The 19,795-nt window shown below is 41.4% G+C and overlaps 1 protein-coding gene across 1 annotated transcript in view; it reads right to left on the minus strand.

The window, feature by feature from the left end:
* Positions 1-11,011: 11,011 nt before the first annotated feature.
* Positions 11,012-19,795, minus strand: part of CFI (complement factor I) — a 45,232-nt gene continuing 36,448 nt past the window's right edge. The window contains exons 11-14 of the mRNA XM_047092274.1: positions 19,565-19,668; positions 16,553-16,830; positions 13,013-13,117; positions 11,012-11,406 (exon numbers count right to left, since the gene is read on the minus strand). Coding sequence (XP_046948230.1) covers positions 11,189-11,406; positions 13,013-13,117; positions 16,553-16,830; positions 19,565-19,668 — 705 coding nt within the window. The 3' untranslated portion in view covers positions 11,012-11,188. The remainder of the gene's footprint in view (positions 11,407-13,012; positions 13,118-16,552; positions 16,831-19,564; positions 19,669-19,795) is intronic.

Consider the following 19,795-nt stretch of genomic DNA (forward strand, 5'->3'; position numbering starts at 1 on the left):
GAATGTGTATTTTGCTGCTTTAGGATGAAATGTTCTGAATATATCTGTTAAGTCCATCTGGCCCAGTGTGTCATTCAAAGCCATTGTGTCCTTGTTGATTTTCTGTTTAGATGATCTGTCCATTGTTGTAAGTGGGGTGTTGAAGTCCCCTACTATTATGGTATTTTTTCTGTATGTTTGTGATTAATTGAGTTATATATTTTGGTGCCTTCAGTTGGGGGCATAAATATTTACAATTGTTAGATCTTCTTGTTGGATAGACCCCTTAATCATCATGCCCTTTTTCATCTCTTGTTACAGTCTTTATTTTAAAATCTAGATTGTCTGATATACATATGGCTACTCTGGCTTTCTTTTGGCGACCATTAGCATGATAGATGGTTCTCCATCCCCTTACTTTCAATCTGAAGGTGTCTTTAGGACTAAAATGGGTCTCTTGGAAATAGCATATAGATGGATCTTGTTTTCTTATCCATTTTGTTACCCTATGACTTTTGACTGGAGTGTTTAGACTATTGACATTTAGAGTGAGTACTGAAAGATAAGAAATTATTGCCATTGTGTTGCCTCTAGAGTTGGAGTTTCTGGTGGTGTTCTCTGGTCCTTTCTAGTCTTTGTTGCTTTTGGTCTTTTTTGTTTTGTCTTTTCTCCTCTCAGAGAGTCCTCCTTAAAATTTCTTGCAGGGCTGGTTTAGTGGTCACAAACCCCTTTAGTTTTTGTTTGCCTGGGAAATTCTTTATTTCTCCTATTTTTCTCACAAATTTTAAAGTTTATTTATTTTCGAGAGACAGAGACAGAGCATGAGCGGGGGAGGAGCAGATAGGGAGGGAGACACAGAATCTGAAGAAGACCCCAGGCTCTGGGTCATCAGCACAGAGCCTGATAGGGGCTCAAACCCACAAACCATGAGATCATGACCTGAGCTGAACTCAGATGCTTAACTTATTGAGCCACCCAGGTACCCCTCTCCTTCTATTTTGAATGACAGCCTTGCTAGATAAAGAATTCTTGGCTGTAGGGGCACCTGGGTGGTTCAGTTGGTTAAGTGTCTGACTTTGGCTCAGGTCATGATCTCACTGTTCATGGGTTCAACCCCGCATTGGGCTTTGGCTCCAGCTTGGAGCCTGGAGCCTGCTTCGGATTCTGTATCTCCCTCTCTCTCTGCCTCTCCCCTGCTCCCACTCTGTTTCTCTCTCTCAAAAATAAACATTAAAACAAAAGAATTCTTGCTGTATATTTTGCCAATTTAGCATGTTGGATATATCCTGCCACTCCTTTCTGGCATGTCAAGTTTCTGTGGATAGGTCTGCTGTGAACCTGAACTGTCTTCCCTTACAGGTTAAGGACTTTTTTTTCCCTTGATGCTTTCATAATTCTTTCCCTGTCTGTGTATTTTGTGAATTTGACTATTATATACCTTGTTGATGCTCAGTTTTTGTTGAATATAATGGGAGTTCTCTGTGCTTCTTGAATTTTGATGTCTGTGTCTTTCCCCAGGTTAGGAAAGTTTTCTGCTATGATTTGCTCACATAAATCTATCCCTTTTTCTCTCTTTTCATCTTCTGGAACTCCTATGATTCAGATGTTATTCCTTTTTAGAACTGAGTTCTCTAATTCTTATATTATGCTCTTTTGCCTTAGTTTCCCTCTTTTTTCCTGCTTTTTTATTCTCCATAATTTTGTCTTCTATATCGCTGATTCGCTGCTCTGCTTCATCCATCTATGCCGCTGTGATATCTATTCAAGATTACATCTGTTACAGTGTTTTTAATCTCATCCTGGCTAGATTTTACTTCTTTTATCTCCACAGAAAGGGACTCTGCTTTTTTCAACCACAGCTAGTATTATTATTTTCATGATTCTAACTTCTAGCTCAGACATCTTGCTTATATCTGTGTTGATTAAGTCCCTTGCTGTCATTTCTTCTTGTTCTTTCTTTTGGGGTGAATTCCTTCATTTTGTCATTTTGGAGGAAGAAAAATAATGAAGAAAATAAGAAAAGAAAATTAAGAAGATTAAAAACAACACACAAAAAATCAAATAAAGGAAGCTAGATCTGGTTGTTTCGGTCTGGTTGTTGAAAGAAGCTTGATTGAATAGAGAAAAAGGGAAAGAAAAGAAAAGGAAAAAGAAAAAAGAAAAAGTAAGAAAACATTTAAAAATTAAGAAAATGTATACAATAAAATAGAATAAAATGAATTGGAGAAGGTAAAATAGAATTAAAAAAATAAATTTCCAAAAAAATATATAGAAAATTATTAACAATTTTTATATAAAAATGGAAAATAAAAATATTTTTTCTATTTCTGTATCCAAGAATAAGAAACAGGAAAAGAAAAAAAGAAAAAAGAAAACACAAAACCAACCAAAAAACACCTAAATAGGTGGACCAGCAAACAAAATGAAATCCAAATGAAATTACATCCAGTTTCCCCTAGAGGTCAAACTTTGAAGCATTTTATAGTGCACACATTAAGCAGGCAGAGACTTGTGGTCATCCTCTAGGGCTTGGTTGGTGCAGTTGGACAGGGCTTGGTGCAATGTCTCTGTTCTCCATTATGTGGTGCTGCTTAGCTTACTGGGGTGGATCGGGTGTGGCGCGTATGTGCATGTTTGTGCACATGTGCAGAAAAGGTGAAAATGGCATCACCCAGCTTCCCAGTGTCTAGCATCAGAACTCTGTGCTCTACCCCACCGGCAGCTCTCCTTTGTCTCTGGCTTCCTTCCACTCCCTGCTTCTACATTGTCTGCATCCAAGCTGTCAGCCTGCCGGGTGGCACCTACCTCCTGAATTTTATCTCAGATGGGACTGTATTTCCAAACCCCTCACTTCTGAGGCCCCTGTGGCTTGGACCCACTCTGACCTTTTGGAGAAGGGTCTTGCCAAGCAATGGCCAGATGCTGGCTTGTCCCCAGGAATGTTCCTGTGATCACCCTCCTGTAGAGGCTCAGAGGTTGTGACTAGATGCTGGCTTGCCTCCAAATAAATTCATGAAATCTTGTAGCGGCAGTGTTTCAGGGATTATGGTAAATCACAATACACAACCCGTGTCAGGTTTCACTGCACCCTGGCATTTTTGTTCTAATACCAGCAATCATATTCTTTGGGGTCCACTGGGACCTTTGTGGGGAGGCTGTACAGCCTCTACCAAATGCCCTCCTAGCAGGGTAGCAGGGAAACTGCTTCTCCCTATGTGGCCTGTGGACCCCTCAGACCTTGCTGCCCGCTCCTGTGGATTTGCCCTTCCCACCAGAGCACTGCCAGGCATTGGGCTGCAGAATTTCCTATTCTGTTCTGCCCTGTTTGTAAAGTCATAATGATATTGGAACCCTCTCCTTTCTCCTTTCTCCCTTTCTTGTTTGGGCAATTGTGGGTGCATCCACTTTCTCTTTCTCTCCAACTACTTTCATGGGCGGTGCTTTTCCTGTATTCTCCCCCCTTTTTCTGTCCTCTCTCCTCAAATACCTCTCTATCCTACGCAGCTTCTCTCTCCCCCAGTTCATGTCTCTGTGCCATGTACCTGCCAAGTTCTGTGGCTCAGGTTATGCAGATTGTTGTGTTAATCCTCAGATCAATTTTCCAGGCACGTAAAATGGTTTGATGCTGATCTCGCTGCATTTCAGGGACAAGAGAAGCAGAGAACATCCATGCTGCTCCACCATCTTGGCCCCTCCACTCACTTTAGTCTCATCTAATTTCTTAACTACAGCCTCTCCTCTGAGGAGTCAGATTTATTCTTCTCTGTCTAAATTCTCTTTAGGGATTAAATTCTCAAACTCCAGTTCCTTGGACTGATAGAGTTGTTGTTCCCTTTTTCTCTTAAACAAATTTCTGTTTCCAGTCTGTTACCCATAGGAATCACCACCATCTTTCCAGTAAACAAAATTCTAAGTTTTATTTTCACATTCTCTTCATATTCAGTCATTAGATATTTGTTGTTCTGCTGCACTAATTCCAAGACTTACTTTTCCCCTGAATTCCTGCTGCCAGATACTAGAGTTTGGCATTGACTACAGGACCAACTATATAACTTGCAGGGCTCATTACAAAATAAGATTGCAAGGCTCCTTGTTCAAAATGTTTTAAGAATTTCAAGGTGATGACAGGAGAGCATTAGAGCAAGTGTGAAACACTTGCTACCTCAGTGCCTGGTACATCTGTCTGCACAGGATGCATGCACATGAAGCCAGCCCTGACTGACCCTATCATGTAACTTCTCGATGACCCACTTCCATCCTTTCTTCCTAATAGTTAGCACAAAAAGTTTTAAATCAGTAGAACTTGTTATTATTGGGACAGATACTAATGGTTGCAAACCCACAGTTATCTTCCAAGTCTTTCCTGCTAGCAAATGGCCAGGTTGTCTAGATACACATTGGCTGTGGATGGTCAGGAGCTGAAGCCAGGAAACCAGCTAGGACATAATGAACCAGGTAAGACATTATTATTGGTTGGCCCAGGGAAGAAGCAGTGGTGGTGTGAAAGTGGTCACATTTTAGATATAACTTGATAGTAGAGCCAACAATATGGTATATGAGGGAAAGAGGAATCAAGGGATGACATTAAAGTTTTGGTTTAAACAGTTAGGATAGTGAGTTCTTACTAATTGAAATAGAGAGGATTCTAAAAGGAGATTTCAGGGAAAATTTAGGAAATTAATTTTAGACATACCATTTTTGAGAAGCTTATTCTGAATTTGTAGTTCAGAGGTGGGATGAGGACTAGAAATGAATTTGGAAATCATCAGCATAGATACGACTTTTAACGCCATGGGACTAGAAGAGATCCTTTAAAAAGTGAGTGTGTAAAGAGAGGTAGAACAAAGTTTAAGTCATAGGAGGTCAGGGAACAAAGAAGCAGTAAAGGAGGCTGAAAAAGGGCAGCCAAGTGCAGCAGGAGAGTGCTATATTGCAGAGTGCTATAAGAAAAACAGAACCATCAGTTTGGCTGATGTGGAGGAAGATGAAGACGTGATATTGATCATTGGATTTAATAACATGGAGGTCATGGTGAACACCGCAAGATAAGTTTCAGTGGAATATTGGGGACAAAACACATTTGTGGTCAGAGGGAAAAAAAAAGGAAGAGGAATTGGGAGAAGCAATTTTAATCAATATTATCAAAACAGAAGTGCCTGGTTGGCTCAGCTGGTTGAGGGTCCGACTCTTGATTTCAGCTCAGGTCATGATCTCATAGTTTGTGAGATAAAGCCCCATGTTGGGCTCTGCATTGACAGCACAGAGCCTGCTTGGGATTGTCTCTCTCTCTCTCTGCCCATTCCCCAACCCCCCCCCCCCAAGCCCTCAAAATAAATAAATAAATATTTTAGAAATATTGTCAAAACAAAATTACAAAATTATAAAATATGCTGTATTTGTGCTGATTCTTGTCCAAATGATACATGTGCCTTGGAATGGGATCTTCTTTTTTTTTTTTTTTTTTTTTGGGACAGAGAGAGACAGAGCATGAATTGGGGAGGGGCAGAGAGAGAGGGAGACACAGAATCAGAAACAGGCTCCAGGCTCTGAGCCATCAGCCCAGAGCCCGACGCGGGGCTCGAACCCACGGACCGCGAGATCGTGACCTGGCTGAAGTCGGACGCTTAACCGACTGCGCCACCCAGGCGCCCCTGGAATGGGATCTTCTGACTGGTTGAGACTAGGCTGTGTTTTCCTTTCTTTTCTTTTTTTCTTTTTTTAATGTTTATTTATTAAAAAAAAATTTAATGTTTTATTTATTTTTGAGAGACAGAGAGTGACAGAATGCGAGTGGGGAAGGGTCAGAGAGAGAGAGGGAGACACAGAATCTGAAGCAGGCTCCAGACTCCTAGCTGTCAGCACAGAACCTGGTGCGGGGCTCGAACTCAGGAACCGTGAGATCATGACCTGAGCCGAAGTTAGAGCTTAACTGACTGAGCCACCGAGGCGCCCCTAGGCTGTGTTTTCCACTCCAATTATAAGCATAATCAGTCAGATACACCTTCTAGAAACCCCTAATGATCTCTTCACTGTCATAGACATCAAGGAACATGATGGTATTAATGAGTAAGAATGCAAAATGTATTGGCTTTAATGTAACATATTAACTCAGAATGTGTGGAAAGTAGAGTCCTTTGTTACCTGAAATAACACAACATCAACAAAATGCAAATGATCAAGGGAAGTTTCTATTTTCTAGTCTTTCCTAATGTCTCATCAAATGGCCTGAACAATGTTATTGTGATGAAAATAATACAGAGTGGTGAAACCCTTCCAGATGTAATGATCAATCTTTGCCCAGTGATAAGGCTGATACATTGCTTTCTAAAAAGAGCTCACAAGAAGGGGAAATAAGTGCTAGTTTCCAGCCTCTGCTTTTAAAAAAATTAAAAATTAATGGTGTGAATAGCTTTCAACCCTGGAACAAAGTGAAAGAAAAGAGATGACTGCACCAGATCTGCAAGCATGGGCTGGTTCCATGATTTATTGAAGATAATGGTTCTCCATTTGGGGAGGTCTATTAGGCAAATGTGATCAGTATTTTAGACTGTTCGGGCTGCTGTAACAAAATACCACTGATTGGGTGATTTATAAACAACAGGAGTTTATTTCTCACAGTTCTGAAGGCTGGAAGTTGAAGATCAGGGCACCAGAGTAGTTAGGTCCTGGAGAAGGCTGTCATCCAGTTTGTACACGACTGACCCTCACACGGTGGGAGAGAGGTGGGGTTTCTGGAGTCTCTATTGTAAAAATAGTAATTCCATTCATAAGGGCTCCACCCTCATGACCCAAACACCTTCCAAAGACCCCACTTCCTAATACCATTACATTGGGCATTAGGATTTCAACATATGAGTTTTGGGAGAACACAAACACTCAAACACGGCAATCAAGGAAGAGATTTTCAAGTGATCTCAGTGGGCAGAATGTAAGATTACTCAGCACACAGAGAGGGTGCACTGGACAAGATGGAAAGGAACCCACTTGGGTGCAATTGCAGGGTTTTAGACCATCAGGATTAATTCAGGTGTATGTGGTTTCTCTAGGTTGGGTTTCTGGCTACTTCCAGAAATCTAGAACCAGATTTTTCAGGTTCATATTTCCTACTGCATCCTATACATCTTTCCTAGGCTCCCAAAAACCTCACAGCTTCAAAATATCCTTAACTAACCAAACCTGCTTCTCTCTCTGTTTCCTTTATTTCTTCGATCAATGGCAACAGCAACCATCTCACTATCCAAGAGAAAACTTGGGAGTTATTCTAGACTCCTACCCTTTTTCCTAGTGCCCTGTCACCTCTTTATGTCCCCAGCTGCCATCTATTTTCCTTAACTTATCTGGAATCAGGACCACCCTCTTTAAAAGTGCCCTGCTGTAGTTTGTACCTTCATCATTTTTCATTTGGATCACTCCAAAAGTTTCTTAACTGTCTTTCCTACCCTTCCCTCATCCCCTCCAGTACATCTTTCTCAGTGCCTCCACTGTGAACCTTCCAGAGTCCTTCAGTGGTCCCAACTCTGGCATGAAGCCCTCTCTGATCTGCCCTTTCCTCTCTCTCCAGCTCCTCCCCTGCACCCTGGGCTCCAGTCATGCTGAACTACTGTCTGTCCCCTTTTGTACTTGGCTCCTCAAGCCACAGAGCCCTGCATTTATATCTGCCTGGAAATTTCTTCCATAATTCAGATTAAGCTCACCTCTGGGGAAGCCTTCTTTGACACTTCAGGCTGATTTATGAGTCTCCCTTGAGTTTTCCTCTCCATCCATACCTGGCAAAGTGCAGCTTTATAATTTAGTTTTCCATCTCCCTCACAGGATAATGAACTTTGAGGCCATGGTTAAATATAAGATGATGGCAGCACTCCATATCTCATGAGCTCTGTTTGTTGACCACCTTGAGGAAAGGCCATACTAACTCAAAGAAGCAGTAGTGGCAGAGGGTCAAGCAGTAGCATCCAGTGCCAAGCCTCAGTGCAAGCTGTAAATGGAGCCTGGGACCCAAGCTCCTGGTAGTGGGAATCTTTATAAGCAGTCCTATAGTAGTCTTTGAGCATTATGCCCAGATGCATAGCAAACTCTCTGGCTTTCCTGGAGATTCGGTGAACTGCATGATATCTTTGAAAACATCTTTTTTTCGTTAAACCAATTAGATTGGCTTCTGTGGTCTGCAACCAGGAACCCTCACATAGACCTCTGAACTGGGAGTCCAGTCATCTCACTCCTGCTGTTCCCAGTCTCTGTCACATGGAGTCACTATGGAGAAGCTGGCTCTTCACTCTTCAGGCCTGACTCTGGTCCACTCTGCTGCGAAGCCTCCAGGTCCCAGGTCACTGTGCAGACTGGTTTCGTCCTTCAAGGAGTCAAGATGCTATGTTCTCCCAGCTTGCAGCCCTTAGTACTCAAACCCAGACATCTTCTAAGATGCTACATGCTCCAGGTTTGCTGGGTCAGGACAAGGTGGTGGTTTTATAATATGCCACAAATTTTTTGACACCTCTCCCATCAAAAGATGGATTATATTTTTTCCCTTTAATCTGGTCAGGTCTTTGCAATGGAAGCAAGGCTAAATGACTTCCAAGGCCAGGTTTATAAAAACAAATGCTGTTCCTGTTTGCAGCTTCTCTTGGGACACTTGTCAGTTGCTAGGTGAGAAGTCTAGTGTCCCTGAGACCTCATGTTGAGAGCTCAAGTGGAGAGACCACATGGAGAGAGAGATGTCAGAGAAGCCCCAGCTGTTTGAGTTCTCCCAGCCCAAGCACCAGACATGTGAGTGAAGAAGACTTCAAGATGACCCTTACCCCAGCCCCGTCTGACATTTGAATCACTCCAAAAGTTTCTTAACTGTCTTTCCTACCCTCCCCTCATCCCCTCCAGTACATCTTTCTCAGTGCCTCCACTGTGAACCTTCCAGAGTCCTTCAGTGATCCCAACTCTGGCATGAAGCCAGAGTTGAAGAACTGGCCCAGTCAATCCCCAGACACAGGAGGAAATAATAATTAATTGTTATTTCGATCAATATCTTAGGGTCTTTCTAACACAGTCATAGATAACCAAATACTCTCTTGCATTCAGTGACAAAAGGAATTAAAAATCTGGACAGCATGGGAGGGGAGGAGGAGTTAGTGTTTAATGGGCACAGAGTTTCATTTTGCAAAGATGAAAAATTTCTGGAGATGGTGATGGTCACACAACAATGGGAACATACTTAATGCTCCTGAATGGTATACTTCAAAATGGTTAAAAAACAAAACAAAACAAAACAGTGTATGTATATGTTGCCAAAATTTTTACAAAGGAAAAAAAAAATCTGGGCAGTAAGCAATTTTGGAATGTATGTAGAAATGGGCATTTCTATTATTAAAACAATCGGGCTTTATCCAGGACTGAGCCCCAGGCATTGAAGGTGATATTTATGTGAAGAATATATCTGTCTTCAGGATGATGACAGCTGCATTTTAAAGAATAATAATAAAAGCAGCTAATGTTTCTTCACTGAGCACCTCCTATGAACCCAGTGCTAGGGATGCGGGCAGAAGGCAGGCAGTCTCTCTTCTCCTGTGTCTCACAGTGTAGTAAGGGGAAGGCAGTAGTGGGTGTGTGAGCATCATGGGGAAGAGGCAGCGGAACAAATGAAAACGGAACATGTTGGGTGATGACAAGTGCTGTGCTGAGATTACAGCAGGCTCACGTGATAGAAAGCCTGGTGGGGTGTCTGGGTGGCTCAGTCGATTGAGAGTCCAATTTTGGCTCAGGTTGTGGTCTTAGAGTTTGTGGGTTCGAGCCCTGCATTGGGCTCTCTGCTGCCAGCGCAGAGCCTGCTTCAGATCCTCTGTCCCCTCCCCCCCCCACCCCGTCCCTCCCTCACTCACGCATGCTCTCTCTCTCTCTCTCAAAATACAAACATTAAAAAAAAGAGAAAGAGACTGGGGCCTATTGTACATTGGGTCCACAGGAGAGCCCTGAAAAAGTGCCACTTACTGAGGAGGGAAGGACAGATTTAAGAAGGGGCAGTTTTGGGTTGCCCATGTTTCTTTTGAACTGTTATTAGATACCCAGATGGAGTTGTCAAGTGCTCAGTGAAATACTAGTCTGGAGTTTAGAAAGACCGGGGCTGGAGATAGGGGTTTGTGAGTCATGGGACTGTGGATGGGAGTTAGAGATGACTCTAAGTAAGATCACTAGGGAAAACACAAAGTGAAAGAAGTGACCAGAAGGAAGAGGTTGAGAAGGATTCCAAGATCAGCAGCCACGGAGGCAGCAGACCAGGCAGAGTATGATGTTGACTATGTCTACTGCTGCTGCAGCAGCGGGGGATGAGCCAGTCACACTGTAAGGTTTGACGCCCATGAGGGCAGTGGTTGTGTTGTGGAGTCTGTGGAGAGGTTTAAAAAGAGGGTCAGGGAGGACTTGTGAAACAGGGAACTAAAGACAAATCCTTAAAGAGAACTTCTAACACCTTTTTTTCAACTTTTTTTTTTTTTATTTTTTAAATGTTTATTTTTGAGAGGAAGAGAGAGACACAGAGCGTGAGCGATGGAGGGGCAGAGAGAGAGAGGGGGACATAGCATCTGAAGCAGGCTCCAGGCTCTGAGCTGTCAGCACAGAGCCCGATGGGAGGCTTGAACCCACAGACCTACCAGATCATGGCCTACGCTGAAGTCGGATGCTTAACTGACTGAGCCACCCAGGAGCTCCGAGAACTTCTAATAGTTAAAAGAAGCAGAGAAACGGGACAAGAGCTATGGGGTCAGTTATTTCTCTGAGACAAGTACTTTGCAACCATTTTACTTTAGTATGTGTCTCCATTTTCTCAGAATTCTAGTTTCCATTTTAAAGGTAGAAAATGAGACACAAAGAAGATCATAAATTGTCCAGGGTCAAGTAATTAGTAGGTGGTAGAATTGGGGTTTGAATACAGGCTTATGTGAATCAAGTATCATGCAACTAGCAAAACCTTTAGTATAGCCAATATACCATTCCTGTATGAAGAGATAATTTAATCACATTTTCTAATAAACAAAACATGTATGCTCGACTAAAATATTTATTTGATAATTTACAGCAAAGTTCTAATATGGCTTTGTTAGAGATCTTTAAAAATATCCAATAAAATGTGCTTTATTATTTTTTCCCTAGAGAAGTACTAATCCTGTAGTATCATTTCAATCAAAATCCAACTCCCAAGAGGAAAAGAGCAGAAGAGATCACAATTTCATATATTGTACTGAGAAATAAGAGACCTTCCTACGTGATAGCTAATCCAGTCAAAATAATTGGCCACTTTAGTGTAAACACCAGGGAACTCTGGTTTTCCGCAGTTTTCACCCCAACTCACAACACCCCAAACATAAGTCACATTGTTGATATCTTGACAGACTAAGGGGCCTCCAGAGTCCCCTTTACAGGCATCAATGGAACCGTCATCTGTACCTGGAAAAGACAAAGGGAAAAGAAAATCACACATGTACTTCCATTTGCGGAGGCCACCATGACGACTTCCTGTCTCCTCCACCAATGCGTGTACCAACTTTGGCTCTCCTACACTTTCCTAACACGAAATAACACATAATCTCTTACAGGTCCCTACTGGGCGCATACAGTTGTATACTTTGTCTTCTGCTCATTCTGCAAATTTAGTGAGTGTTTCCCTTGCTTCCTCTATTTTATGCAAATTTATACTCTGATGAGATTGCAATCTGAAAGTGGCATCCAAGGCTGATTGGGAAAATAATAGGAATACTTAGTGCTTATTGAGTGCTTAGTATGTATTAGCCATTCATTGTTTTAATCCTAAAAAACAACCCTATGAGGCAAGTATTATTATCCCTATTTTAAGATGAGACAAATAAGGCACAGAGAGGTTAACTAATTCGTCCAAGGCCATACAGTTAATAAGTGGCAAGAGGTTGGACTTGAAATCAGGCACCCAGACCTCAGAGCTTTTCCTCTTAATTGTGTTAATTGTCTTCCAACAGGTTTTGTGAAATTCTCCCCTTTTGTCCTCTGGAATTCCGAACTCCATTTAAGAAGGAAGGGAGGGCACAGGGAATGGTCTGTTTATTTTCTTCTCACTCTTAGGACTTTCTAAGGTTTTTAAGTCAGTGATCCAAAAAGTTACAGGATGTCAATAACTTTGCATTTTTCTGTAATACACTATTTATAAGTGGTTTTAATAAAGCATACTAGGGGTGCCTGGGTGGCTCAGACAGTTGAGTGTCTGACTCTTGGTTTTGGCTGAGGTCATGATCCCTGGGTTGTAGGATCGAGCCCTGTGTCCAGCTCTGCTCTAAGTATGTCCAGCTCTGCTCTAAGCCTGTTTAACAATCACTCTCCCTCCCTCTGCTCCTCTCCCCAACTTGCGCATGTTCTCTCTCTCTCTCTCTCTCTCTCTCAAATAAAAAAAAAAGCATCCTAAATGCATTGCCCTGCCTGGTTCCCTGCCCTTGGGTCACCACCAAAGTAGGAACTGTTGTAGCTGTGTTAGGTAGGGGTACTAGCAACACTATGATATTAAAGAAGACACTGGCAGGTCTCATAAGAAGTGCAATGGGGTTTCTGAGGAGGGAGAATTTACTTCCAACTGCACCCATTTGAAATGAGATAACTCAGATTTTTATGCAGAAGTTTGGGTTTGGATCCTGGACATATCACTTCTTGTCTGTAAGACTTCGGGCAAGTTTTATACCTGCTCTGCATCTCAGTTTCCCATTTACTAAGATCCCTAATTTTGCAGATGAGGAAACTTGCTCAAGGTCACATGAGTAGTAATTGGTAAAAACTGAGATATAAACCCAGGCAGTCTGGATGCAGAGTCTGTGCTCTTAGTTACCTTGCTATACTGCTGTATGATAGCATAAGGAAGATTTTTCTTCTTAGTTTAGCATGAGGGAACTTGAACTAACAGGAAGGGAAGCAATAGCCAGAAGGTCTAATTGAAGGGTCCAGGGCCCAAAGCAAGGGTGCAGATTTGGTGAGGAGGAGAGATGGTTGGTAGAGGGTATACGTACACATCTTAGAGAAACCACTTAGTGCTTACCTGCACATTCCATTTTTTTTTCAAAGTAGCGACCCGGGTAAAACTTGGAGCAGTTGTTTAGTAGCTTAACTTCACCCCACTGAAGTGAATAGACTTTTTGGTTATCTAAGCATAGTGAGAGAACAAACAGACATTTACAAGTCACAAATGAGGAATACCAATAAATACTTATTCTCATAACTTAGTGAACCATGAGGAATATAGAAGATTATATACATATTCCCTAATACATTATAGACTTCTGAGATAGTTCATTAGCATATTTAATCACACACTGCTCAGATGTCCAGTTTTTACAACTGTCTTTCTAAAAATAGTTAAGGGGTTGGGGCACCTGGTGGCTCAGTCGGTTGAGCGTCAGACTTTGGCTCAGGTCTTGATCTCACAGCATGGGTTTGTTCCCATCGGGCTTTGTGCTGACAGTGGGGAGGCTGCTTCAGATACTCTTTCTCCCTCTCTCTCTTTCTGACCCCCCCACTCCTGTTCATGCTCTGTCTCTCAAAAATAAACATTAAAAATAAATAAAAATAAAGATAGTTAAGGGGCATTACAGAACACATGCCCTAAGTCATACTCATTTAATAAAGACCTGAGATGAAGAAGGTATACTCCTTCGCATCTGATTGCTGAGTCTAGTGGGGGAGCTGGGTAGGAGTCAGTGATCAGCATTTTCTAACATAAATAGCTCCTATCGTTTTACAGTCCTGCATTTCCTTGAAAGTGCTTCTTAGAGTGAGAACATCTTTTTAATGTAAGGAGTTAAATGAAGAAAATATATATGAAGTTATCAGTGTGTATGTGTTTTTATGTGTCTAAGGAACTCCATCTCCTAAGTGATTTGAAAGAGAGTCTAGGATTTCCTTTTCATTTAAGTTAGAGATTTGGGACTTGAAAATTTTTCATCCACAGAAAGAGAAGTGGCAGGCACTGTTGCTTATTGACAGTCCAGGGAAGATGAGGAAAACGTTAAGAATACAGGGTGAGATGTCTCTGGTATAAGGAGTGAATCTTTGCCCCATCTCTCCTCCCCCTTTTCCCCAGCTTTCAGCAAATGTTATGCTCTAGGAAGGCAGGGACTAGGCCTGATTCACTAAATGCTATGCCAGCACCCAGCCTCATGCTAGCACAAAGTAGCTGCTTAATAAATATTTATGTAATTCATTAATCTATGAACTCAGTAATTCAATTACACGAAACATCTTATGCCAAATGACATACCCCCTCAGTTAATCTATAAGCTATTGGGAGACAGAGACTTCTGGCTAATCCTGAGAGGACACCTCCACGGATCCTAGCACTGTAGTGAGCACATTGTAGTTAACTGTAAAACTAATATTCTTCTCTTCTGGGAAGCGGGGGAAGACAAAACTCCACCAAAGTATATGGCAAATTAGGAAGGAGTTTCTTCTTTTCTCCTTCAAGTCCTACCTAAAAGGTAATTTTACGATGCTACCTTCTTCAGGTTAAGAGCTTTTTTTTTTTTAATTAGTAATTTATTATTTCCTCTAACTCAGGAGAAGCCTTTAAAAAAATGGGAACTCCTGTACTATGTGAACAGTTTTTAATGGCTCAGGAGAGTGTTTCCTTCCCTGAGCTCTTGTGTTGTATACATTGTGAGGCACCTGTCCCATTCTGCTGTCTGATGGTGACATTCATATCTGATGCCTCCTCTGGACTGCAAGTCCCTTGAGAACTGGTCTTTGTCTTTCCATCTTCCAGCCTCTGCACTCTTTGATGACTGTGTCCATATTTTTCACCAGTGAAATCCTAGCATATGCTAATAAACACAGGATGGTTATTAGATGATATCATGGGATCACTTTCATTTTATTGGGTATGAATGGTGTTGTGTTTTTGTTTTATTTTTGTTTTTTTAAGTCCTTACCTGGTAAAGATATCTACTGGAATATTCGTGGGTGAAATTACATGATATCTGGGTTTGATTTAATATGCTCCAGGAAAAAATGAATGTGTTGGCGGTGGGGGGGGATTGGGGGGGCAGGGAGGAGAGGAAATATGTTTAATAGCTCCCAATTGTCCTTCAGATGTATCCTCCACCCTTCAGTGTCCTGCCCCCTGCCCAAAGAGGCTGACCTGGAGGGAATGCCTCAATAGGAACCCCTTAGCCTCTGGTTTCCAACATAAAACCCCAGCACAAGGAAGAGAGGGTAAGAAGAGAGGATAGCGATATTGGGGCTGGCTATAACCTTTAATCCAAAGTCATTGCTTCTCTCAAGGCACCCTGGTCTACCTGAAGCTCTTTCTCTTGGTAACTTCTCCTTCCTCTCACGTCTTCAGATCTAAGAGAGGCTGTTCTGGTACTGTTAGTCCTGGGTTCCTGCACAGACCTTGTAATTGCTCAACCCCCTACCCACATCCTTGTAATTAACCACTTTACAAATAACCCTTCCTAATTATCCTATTGTGATTGTGACTGATGCAGAGAGCTAAAACAAGAACGTTGAGTGTTGGTAACTGGAAACTGGGTGATGGATGAGTAAGTAGATTTATAATACTTTTATCTCTGCTCCTGTGTATATTTGTAAACATAGACGATAAAAAAAATTTTTTTTAAACAAACGTAAGGACATAATGCCTTCTGGATAAATTAATTACTAACAAAATTTAGTCTTGCATATTCAACCATATGATGCATTTGGGTCAATTTATACGTATTTTTTATACTTTTCAATGTGGCAAGTATAAAGAATGTGCTAGAGTATAAGTCTGTAAGACCAGTGTTGTGAAGTTATTTACAAAGAAAATGTAGGAGGTCAAAAGGAAGCTAAATTTCAAATTTAACCCTTCAAGACAAAGGGAAAAGCATTGACTAATTTTAATCAAACTTCAAATTTAGTCAATTTTTCTAATAAATTGTCCCCACATGTCTACAATCTACATCTCTTATTCATACAAACATCCACCTCAAGTCTTCTTAGAAGCTTAAGGAATAATTCTTTATGTTTTCTTCCTCTTTGCAGGATGTGACTGTGGGGGCAGGGGGCAAGGAGAATGGGGGAGTAGAGGAGAGAGCAGATTAAAGACTTACCTATACTGTGACTCTTCCCTTGAAAACCATTTTATCTTTCATCCATGTCTCTCTAACAAACCCAGAAAGTCCATGCTACATACGTCCCCCTGTCACTCTACTTTTTTTTTCTTTGTAAATGGTTACCCCTCAACATATGCTTCAAGATCACACAGTGTAGGTATCCTTTGAAACTCTGGATCAGGATCAGCTACATAATTTTCAGGGCCCAGTGAAAAATAAAAACGTGAGGTGGGGGCCTCTGCAAAAATTAGTAAGAATTTCATGATAATGACAGCAGAGCATTACACTAAGCATGGGGCCCTATGGAGCCTGGGGTACTGGGCAACTGCACGGGTCTCCTGCCCATGAAGCCAGTCCTGCCTGAATGCTCTTTTTCCTGGATTTGAGGCTATGTTTCTCTCTTTGTACTAGGAGATTAGCTCCTACCCATTTATATTCTCATTTATACCAGCCCCTGGATTCTGATTAACAAATTTTAAAGCATGTACCTTTTTCTCGGCCCCAGCCAGAAATAATGCATCTGTCATTAGGTTGGAATAGATATGGAGACCAGGGGACACAGGCAGGGACAGAATTAGGCAGCACACATTCTTTTCTCTTTGAGTGTTTTTTCATTTCAATCAAAGCTATGTCATTTTCATAGCTGCTTCCATTGTAGTTTTCATGGATAATAATTTTATTTGCTAGCTGAACAACTAGCTCTTCCTCAGGTCTTAACAGATGTAGAAATGATGTCCATATTTGGTAATGGTGAGCTTTACTGACACTATAACGGAAAGGAAAAGTGAGATAAGATATATTTATATTGAGAAAAAAAAAACAATTATAAACATGAACATCTGATGTTTCATCTTTATATTCTCCCTTTTAAAGTACTTTCTTCCTTTTCTCAGATTTTTTAATCGTGAAGCGGTTTGCTGTCATGAAGTGATTTGATTAAATTTATGGGATACAATTAAAGTCAGTGGGTAAATGAAGAGAGGAATAAGCAATCCATCTAAGTGGTCAATATCAGGGACATACAGAACTCACTAATAACCAGAGATGCCTAGAAGTGGAATGAATTGGCTGCCTCTGGAGTGAGAGCACCATCACTGAAGGTGTTCAAGCAGAGACTAGAAAGCATGTAGCCATGGGGATATGGGGAATCAGGACACACATCATTACTCGCTACCCCAGAGGTTCTCAGGGTGAAGACCACAGCAGTCACTATCCTGACATTTAAGATTGACTTCATCCTAATACTGCATCTTATTTATTTGCTCACAAGTCTTTCTTCCTGTTGGACTGTGCCACCTTAAGTCAAAGATGGGGTCTAATTCATCTATGGATAGATGCCTGCATCTAGCATTGTGCCTGGAATATATTAGCTGTTTTAAAATTCAGTTGAAATGGTAAATGAGCTAAATATTGTCTCTTCTTCTGCCTCACTTAATTTGCACACCAATTTTTACATCATGGTTTCCAACAAATTGGCATTTACCATCATTTTCTCAGGTAATCACCTAACAGTTAAACCGTGATGTTTCAGGAGCTAATGAGGTATTCGGGATTTCCAAGAATGGTGTGCTTCATATAAATTTTGGTTGTTTTTAAGGACCAGAGGTCCTGAATATTGTTTAAAGGTTAACCCTGTTTATTCATTCAATTTACTCAACAAATACTTATAGTGTATACCTATAATAGTCAATAAATGACTATTGCCAGGCACTGTGCTAGCCACTGGGCTACAGAAATGAGCAAAATCAGAAATAGTTTCTGCCTTCATGGAGCTCAGGATCTAGATGCAGTATTAAATGGATAATGACAATAATGAGGATACGATTCTACCATGTAAAGTGAGAGGAATCAACAGCACATGGGTTCTGAGAACTTATCAAGATGGCTTTGACTTAAGGGAGTCTGGAAAGATTCTCTGAGGAAGAGAAGATGGGGCTGAGATCTGAATAAAGAGCAGCACTGACTAGATAAACAGGGTAGGAAAGATCATTGCAGGCATGAGAAGTAACACATGAAGGTCTCTTTGCAGCAGGGAGCAAGGTGAACTTGAGTAGCTGAACAAAGTCCAAAACAGGCAGAGCAGACAGCAAGAGTTGAAGCTGTGGGACAAGATGAAATTGGTGAAGGTAAGTAGGGATCAGATCATATGGAGCCTAATGGGCCATATTAAAAACATCATTTAGAGACACTCAGGTGGCTCAGTCGGTTAAGTGTCCGACTCTTGATTTTGGCTCAGGTCATTATCTCATACTTTGTGGGTTTGAGCCCCGTGTCGGGCTTTGTGCTGACAGTGTGGGGCAGGCTTGGGATTCTCTCTCTCCCTCTCTCTCTCTGCCGCTCCCCGCTCATGCTCTCTCTCTCTCAAAATAAATAACTAAAAAAAAAAAAAACCCAACAACATCATTTAGATACTCTAGCAACAAATGAGCCTGGCAAAGCAAGTGTCTGACATTTTCATCATCTCTTAAGGGAGAAGTGGACCAAGTTATATAACTTGTCAGTCTCAGTCTACTAACCTACAAAATATTTACCTTTTAGGGCTGTTAAGAATATTAAAACAAGACAACATATGTGAAAGTGCACATACATTTTCTAATCTGTAAGAGGTGCTCAGTAAATGATGCCTCATTCATTCTAAAGATGAGAACTGACGCTGGAATCCCAAACTCTGCCCTCCTCCTTGCTGATCTTGACTCGTTATCAATACCTTTTTTGTACTGCCCTTCAGCCACTGGTATGGACTGGATTGTGTTCCCCTAAAATTCATAGGTTGAAGATCTAACCCACATCATAACTATATTTGGAGATATAGTCTTTAAAGAGGTAATTAAGTTTAAAAAAGGTCATAAGTGGAGCTCTACTCCCATATGATTGATTGGCCTCTTTATGAGAATAAGAAGAGATATCAGTGATGCACGCAGGTACAAAGCAAGCAAGTCAGGGCTGGAGCGGCATGTGAGACAATTAGTACCGAGCTTTGAACATCTTCACTGTCTGGAACACGTATCAAAGACACTTAAGAGGACATGGAAGGTGAAACAATGCTTTGTGTATTTGAAGTCTTTAAATGCATGCAGCTCTTTAAACAACATCTTCATTGAGGTGAGACCAGAGAAAATGCCAGGCTACTATCATTTTTTTATGCACTTTTCAGTCATACACTCTTCTCAACAGTTTGGTCCTAACTCTACAAAACGTAGGTACTATCTATTTGCTTTCCCTATTTGCTTCCCATCATGCAAATGTGCTAAGTGACACAACTTGGTACCTATGGGTTTGGTCTGACCTTGCCATCTGGGATCAATAATTTGGTCTGGGGGGAAGAACTCAGTAGCTTCTGGGGGGATGGCCTCTGGGGTTCCTATCATGAATATTGTAGGAGATTTAGCTGTTAATAGAGTGGAATTTGTCACATGGTTTTATTTGTCATCTGCCACAATCTCTATTACCCATTTTTATTATTTCAAGGAATCCAAAATCTTATTGGAGACATTTTTTACCTGACACAGTGTGCAGCAGTTAGAATCCAACAGCCTCCAATATAAATTCCTCCACAGTTGATTTTCTCGTTATCCTTAATTGCCACCTGCCATGGGAAGTCTCCCTGTAGAAGACATTGGTGTGGTCACTGCCATTCTACCAGACGGTGGTACAGACAGGAGACCCTAAGATGCGTCCATTGCAAGAATCCCAGTCTCTTATCATTACATATCCTCCCCACCCACTTTTAG

Source organism: Lynx rufus, unplaced genomic scaffold (assembly GCF_022079265.1).
Source record: "Lynx rufus isolate CCGP_SWC_20201006 ecotype Redwood Valley unplaced genomic scaffold, mLynRuf1.p SCAF_3, whole genome shotgun sequence".
NCBI classification, from domain to species: Eukaryota; Metazoa; Chordata; class Mammalia; order Carnivora; family Felidae; genus Lynx; species Lynx rufus.